This window comes from Gracilinanus agilis, chromosome X, assembly GCF_016433145.1.
Source record: "Gracilinanus agilis isolate LMUSP501 chromosome X, AgileGrace, whole genome shotgun sequence".
NCBI lineage: Eukaryota > Metazoa > Chordata > Mammalia > Didelphimorphia > Didelphidae > Gracilinanus > Gracilinanus agilis.
Window position 1 is genome coordinate 52,850,633 of NC_058136.1, and position 7,423 is coordinate 52,858,055.

The window sequence follows — 7,423 nt, forward strand, 5'->3', positions numbered from 1 at the left end:
CTTAAGGGTTTAAAAAAAAGTAAAAAAAAATATACTAGAAAAAATATGAAGGAAAATATATAATTGGGCAAATTGTTAGATACATTCAAGTTAAAAGACTTATTATGGTACATTCTGATGGAGCCACTAAATAGCACACATATTTCTCAGGACCACCTGACACTTTTACAGAAATTGACTATTAGGACAAAAAAATTGCTAATAAATGTAAGGCCAGAAATACTGGTAAAAAAACAGAAAAGTACATTAATGGAATAAAGAAAAATGAGAAACAATTGAAGTGAATAACCCAGTGTTTGAAAAAGCTTCAAACATAAATTACTTTATTTTTAAGCCTTTTCCTTTCATCTTAGAATCAATATTGTGTATTGGTTCCAAAACAGATAAGAATTAGGCAATGAGGGTCAAGGGACTCACCCAGGGTCACACAGCTAGGAAGTATCTGAGGTCATATATGAACCCAGGACCTTCCATCTCTAAGCCTGGCTCTTAATCTATTGAGCCACCTAACTGCACCCTCATAAATTACTTGAGAATAAAATCCTTATTAGATCATACCTTCTGGAAAATTGGAAAGTAATATAGTATAAATTATGCTTAGACTAACTTCTTATAGATACATGACCTGAATATAAAAAACCTATCATTAAAAACTTAAAAGTAAGGCAGATCATACAGCTATAGGTGGGAGATGAATTCTTAACCAAACAGGGAATAGATGTGTAAACAACTAACAAAAATGGTTCAAACCACACGTCAATCTCCAATGAAGAGATGGTTAAAGGATATGAATACACAGTTCTCAAATGCAGAATTGCAGACTATTAACAATTGCATGGATGAATGCTCCAAATGACTAATAATAAAAGCTATTCCTGTTGGAAGCATCCCTCGGTCTCACCTCATACACATCCAAGTGACAAAGATGACGGAAGAAGGCAATGGTCAAATGTTGGAGAGGGCACAGGAAGACGAGCACTCTAAGGCATTATTTTGGGGGTTCGGAATTACTAAAGCCAATCTAGAAATCAAAGGGCAGGGACAGTGACCAGGACCCTGACATTCCACTCCAAGGCACATACTCCAAAAAATTCACCTACCAAAAAAAAAAAAAAAGAAAAAGGCCCCATACATACCAAAACATTGCACTTGTTGAAGTAGCAAACAACTGAAAGGTAAAATGTCCACTAATTATGGAATGGCTAAACAGACTGTTAGAGAATGCAGTGGAATATTCTGGAGCAACACACGATGAATTCGGAGAATCAAGGTTAACTTACATGAACTGACAAACAGTTTAGTACGTAGTGGGGCAGCTGGGTGGCTCAGTGGATTGAGAGTCAGGCCTAGAGACGGGAGGTCCTGGATTCAAATCCAGCCTCAGACACTTCCTAGCTGTGTGACCCTGGGCATTGCCTACCCTTACCACTCTTCTGCCTTGAAGCCAATACACAGTAGTGAGACTCCAAGATGGAAGGTGAGGGTTAAAAAAAAGTTTAGTTCGTAGAGCTGGGAAAAATATGCCCCATGACTATAACTCTGCAAATGCAAAAAAAAAAAAAAACTACACCTGCAAACCCATCCCAAATCAATGCTTCAAAACAATAAAGAACAAGTTTGACTTTCAAAAACTGGAGAAGAGAAAATTCCTCTCCTGCTGCTTTGTAGAGGTAGGGGTCCTCAGAGAGAGAACATTGCATACAGCACCTGATGTGGGGAAGATTGATCATTTTTGCTGATTTTTTCCCTTCTTCCTCTTTAAAGACTTTGCAAAAAAATTTCACTGTCCTAAGGAATGGCTCTCTGATAGTGTAAAGATGGAGGAATCTAGGCGATGTACAAACGAAAGATACCTAAAATCTATTTTTTAAAATGCAAATGGAAACAATTCCAAAGTTTTAGCTGGTGCTCAGCAAATTGGCAATGTTGTAAGTAGCCAATACTGGAGAGGTCCATTGGCTCCATATGGTTGGTAAAGCTAAGAAATGGTCCAACCATTGTGGAGAACAATTTGGAATTAGGCTAAAAAAAAGACTGAAATATCCTGACTCTTTTACCCAAAGATCTTCCTGCCACGCACATACTTCACTGAGGTCCAACGCAGAAATAAATGTCTCACATATAACAAAATATTCACAGCAAGCAGCAAATGTTGGTGGTTGCAAATGACTAGAAACAAGATAGAGGCACTCGAGTGAAGAATAAACAAATTGTAGGACACGTATATGATGGCATATTTATTACTTTGCTGTAAATAATGAATATTAAGAATTTAGGGAAACATGGGAAATTTTTTTTTCACATTTGATGCAGTGAACTCATCAGAACCAGAAAAAGAATCCATACAATGACTGCAGAAATACAAATGACAAAAAGAATTTACCTGAAAGGAGTGTTGAGAAAACGCATCTTCTTGAGTCTTCTTCGTAGAGGTGAGAGGCAATGGTTATAGAAGACTGAGTGTCTTGTCTGGGGTAGTTTATACATCTGGTAGGTTTGGTTCAACTGCTTGGCAACCCCCACCCACCCACCCATCTTTAAATGTGGTTCGCAGCCTGGCGTGGGGTTGGGAAGAGAGAGAGAAAAGATACATTTGGAAATTAAGGCAATGTAAAAAAAAAGATAGTCCCCAGGAAAGAACATCTAAGTTCCTACAGAATTAAAGCTCAGTCCTTTCAGCATCAAGAGGCAGCATGCTATAACAGAATGAGCCTTGGCTTAAGAAGCAGGCAACCAGTGTATTTCAGTTCCAGTTCCACTAATTGAAACTTGGGTTCTAGACTGCCAACAGAATCCTATGACACAATGCCTGTGCCCTCCTCCCACTGGTATGGCTACCTTCTAGTCCAGGGGTAGACAACCTTTTTGGCCGTGAGAGCCCTAAATGCCACCTTTTTTAAAATGTAATTTCATGAGAGCCGTGCAGTGCTCACAGTGCCGCTCCTGTAACAGCGCCTGAAAAATAATGGACTTCATGGCTCCTGCAGAAAGAGCCATGTCTGGCCCTCGAAAGAGCCAGATATGGCTCGAGAGCCATACGTTGCCGACCCCTGGTCTAGAGACTGATGCCAATAACTTGCCCAAGTAGAGCTAGTATGAGTTACCTCTTCCGAAGTTTCCCCAGATTCCACACATTCTTTAAATGTTTTATTATCTGTGGACAAGATCCCAAGTCCCTGGGTGGTATCTCTAATGTCTTTATCCCAGCCACACTGAATTTGGTCCTTCCTTCCATCACTTGAATCCTGCTACTCATAACCTCCAATTTTATCTGTTTTCTCTCCTGTTTTCTTTCCCTGGGCTTCCTGCAGCATCCCCTGACCCTACCCTTTCAGTGAAGGACCCAGCTTTTACTGTTTCAGGGTTATACAGGGTTATCAAGGAAGACTAGTACCTTTGGTGGGAGGGCTTGCCAAGTTCTTTTCAGGGTTGCTCATTCATCTTTAATGGCCACCCGCCACCGAGCTCTCTCTCACCTATGGCTCCAAAAATTCAGCAGAGTGGCCACATCCTGGTAAACTGTCTTGGCAGGTGGGTTAAACATGCTTGGGGGTAATTAATAGGTTTCACACCTTTTGGTGAGTTAGGGGGGACGCCTACCCCCCAAGCATATGAAGAATAAAATCCCTTTCCCACCTTTCCCCTTCCTCCCCCCCCCCCCTGCTTCCCATAGAAGGGGCAAATGAGAACAATTTGTTCCAAGGAGGAAGGGAATGCTGTAAAGTATTTCGAGTTTGGTTAAACATTGAGAAAGTCAAGGCCATCCTCTGCACCCCAAGATATCAGCAGTCATCTTCACTTTGTCTTGCCACTGGACTTTGATGACTGGAACAGAGAGCGAGACCAACGTCTCTGTGCAGCTCCACCTCACTTCAATTCATTTTATTTTATGCTTGAGTCACATGGCTTCACCAGTGATGATATATTGGCCTTCTTTGAGTACAAAGGACAAAAACCAACCAATCAGGGAGATGGAGGGCATTTCCCTTGAATTCTCTTTTTTCCTCTTCTCTTCATCTTACACCCTCTGATAGCACCATATACTATGCTCTCTCTCACTCCTTTCTCAGATAAAGAAGGGGTCCCTTCTGTCCCACCCCATGCCCTACTCTCCCTATATGTAACCCCAATAACATCCATTTTCTTCTTCCAAGGGTAATAATTCAATCCATCAACCCTCCCTCCCCTTGCCGCCCACCCCCACCTTCAGTCTCTCCTTGTCTACGGGCTAATTTGCCCATCTCCTCTGCCCTTGATATTTTGTAAAGAAAAGACAAAAATGATGTGACAGTAAACTTAAAATGATTTGCAAAGGAATGATTTATTCAATAATAGTCAAGAAACACTTTAAACATTGAAGAGATTGATTCTAAAGTAAATTAGCAAAGCAATTTTTTTCTCTTATTAAGTATTTTCCTTACAGCAAACAATTTTCAATTTCAAAATCAAAACATAATTCCAGGTCATAGAGAAGTTCACAGTACTTAACATTTATCTAAGCAACTTGCACATATGTTCATTTCTAGGATGTTAACTAAATTTCTGGGAGAAACATACTGCTTTTCTTTTTTAAACCAAGAACATTAGCATTAATGTGGAATCCTAAAGATAATCTAGTAGTCACTAAGTTTTTTCTTAAATCTTTACTTTAAATGCTGTTATTTCTAGCACAGTAAGCAGGCACAGTCTTTCATATACTTAAAAACTGAAATCTTTGGTTGCTACCCTGTTGGCTGGCTTGCACATTGAAGTTAACAATTTTAAGAATGTTTACGTTTACAACTTTGAAACATCAAGGAGGGTAAATACCCCGAGAGTGCACAATTATGAGCATTTACAATTATAACAACTGTAGTTGGCAACTTTAGGCTATACTTCTGAAACAAGATCTCAAAACAGTAAGGTTCAAAAGAAAAGATATCAAAAATTGTCATATGCACGATTTTCCACCACCTGTACGTCAAACATTTAGTTAACTTTTCACTAGAAAAAAAATGCAATAGAAAACTAAAACCATGGTTCACTACCTCAATAATAACATTTATAGTTAATGTATTAACAGTTACGGTGGCTATAGCTCATCACTAATGTTGACCAGCCAATTTATGCTGAAATTAAGTAATTTTTCCACAAATAAACGGTTGCCCACAATCACTGGCAAGAATATGTATGAAACTAAATTTGGGAAATAACAAGTTGCACTCTGGATCGAACGTAAGCTTTACTTCATCTGTTCCTCCTCTTGCTTGGAAACTCTTCTGGTTACTCTTCTTGGTTTGGTCTGTTTGGGTGGTGGAGGGGGCTGGGTCTGCGGACCCTGCTCCGAGGAAGAGGCCGCCTGCTCCTGCTCTGCTTTCTGCTTCAGCAGTGTCCAATCAAACATGAAGTCGTACTTGTAGCTCAGGCTCCTGAAGAGGATGCGAAACAGCTGCCTCAGGTACATGTAATCGGGTGCTTCTTCAAAGCGAAGGCCACGGCAGTAGTTGAGATACATGGCAAATTCGGATGGAAATCCCTGACACAGCATATCAACAGGGATGGACATCTTCTTCTCAATAATTTTTTCATACTTTTGCTTCTTGGTTGCAGCTTTTATTCCTTGCCAGGGCAGGCTGCTCCGGTTGAAATACATCAAGACGTAGCCCAAGGACTCTACGTCATCTCTACGGCTCTGCTCAATGCCAAGGTGTGCATTGATGCTGGCATACCGGGCAGTGCCAGTGAAATTTTTATCTTCTCGGTAGGGTATGTGTTGCTTTGTTCTGTTGTCTCGGTAGCGTTTAGCCAAACCAAAGTCAATAAGGAATAACTGGTTTAATCCTGAAAAAGATGGATCCTGAGCCCGATTAGCAGCTGCCCCGCCTCTTTTTCTCTTTCCTGCTGCAGATCCAGCAGCCCTATTTCGAGGGCGCCCAATACCCATCAGGAAATTATCTGGCTTAATGTCTCTGTGTATAAAGTTCTTTGTATGAACATATTCAATTCTGCTGATCATCTGGTCAGCCAACATCAGGACGGTTTTCAACGTGAATTTACGGGAACAGAAATTGAAGAGGTCTTCAAGACTTGGCCCAAGTAGATCCATGACAAGGATATTGTATTCTTTCTCCTGACCATACCAGCGGGTTCGGGGAATGCCCATCCCACCTTGCAGAAGCTTGTAGAGCCGGCTTTCGTACAGCAGCTGTGGGTGTCTGGCCTTCTGAGATTCTAGCTTCACGGCCAATTCTTCATTATTGGTGATATTGATGGCCAGATAGATATCTCCAAAGGAGCCGGCCCCAATTTTCCGGATCAATTTATATTTTCCTCCAACAATGAATTCGGAACTGAGGATATTATTAGTGCAGCTGTTGCTGCTGCTCGCCATTCTGTAAGTGTGAGCTGACGGGGAGCCCTGGCCTGCTCAGAGAGAGATGGGTCAAAGCAAGACACACTCACTAGACCCAAGTTCGCAGGAACTAAAGACAGTGGCACAAAATTCAAAACAAAAGTCAAGGTGATATCAGAGTCCCAAGAACACTTGACGCCTGCTACTGCTGCTGCTGTTGCTGCTGCTGCTGCTGCTGCTGCTGCTGCTGCCGCTGCCGCCGCCACCGCTGTCACTAACGAGAAGTTGGGGCTGCTCTCTGCTGTGGATCAATGGTAGGACAAGGCCCAGCAGCTTCTCCCGACTTGGACCGGCTTGAAAATTTCAGGCGGGTACACCAGCTGCAAGATGGATAAAGAGTAGGTGGTACTATAATATTACTTTCTGCCACCAATGAATCTTACAGGCAATAAAAAGATCATCCCTCCTATTCTGGCTTCCTGTATGACTTTAATGCCCCTCCCTCGATCATCTTCACAACAAGATTTTTAAAACTCTTACATTAGCCTACCTTTTAACTCTCACTAGCTGTCATCCAACGAACATTTCTCCTTTTAATGGTTGTACCACTAGAAAAATCTGCCTTTTATTGGTGCCTTCATTTCCTCCCTTTTCCCTTCCTAACTCTACAATCTGACTCTCAACTTAATTTTTTTAATATTCAATTTTATTTTCAGTTCTAGACTCCTCTCCTTCCCCTCCACCAACTTCCCTACCCATGCAGAAGGCAAGAAATAGGAAACCCATCACATATATATGTATAGTCATGCAAAAAAATAACCTCACTAGCTCTGTTCAAAAAAAAGGAAAGAATGAAACAAACTCCAATCTGTGCTCTGAGTCCACTGGTCTTCTCTCTAGAGGGGCATAGCATATTTCATCATGAATTCTCTGAAACTGGTCATTAAGTCTTTAAAGGTTACTTATCTTTATGATATTGCTGTTCATGTGTCCATTGTTCTCCTGGTTCTGCTCCCTTCACTCTGCATCAGTTCCTACAAGTCTTCTCTGGTTTTTCTACAACCATCCTCATCATCATTCTTACAGCACACT

The 7,423-nt window shown here is 41.2% G+C and overlaps 1 protein-coding gene across 1 annotated transcript; it reads right to left on the minus strand.

Annotated features, from left to right (window-relative positions):
• Nucleotides 1-5,114: 5,114 nt before the first annotated feature.
• LOC123253674 (casein kinase I-like) lies at nt 5,115-6,370 on the minus strand. The gene has a single exon (XM_044682829.1). The coding sequence runs from the start codon at nt 6,368-6,370 to the stop codon at nt 5,222-5,224; it is 1,149 nt and encodes a 382-aa protein (XP_044538764.1). The 3' UTR covers nt 5,115-5,221.
• Nucleotides 6,371-7,423: the final 1,053 nt, after the last annotated feature.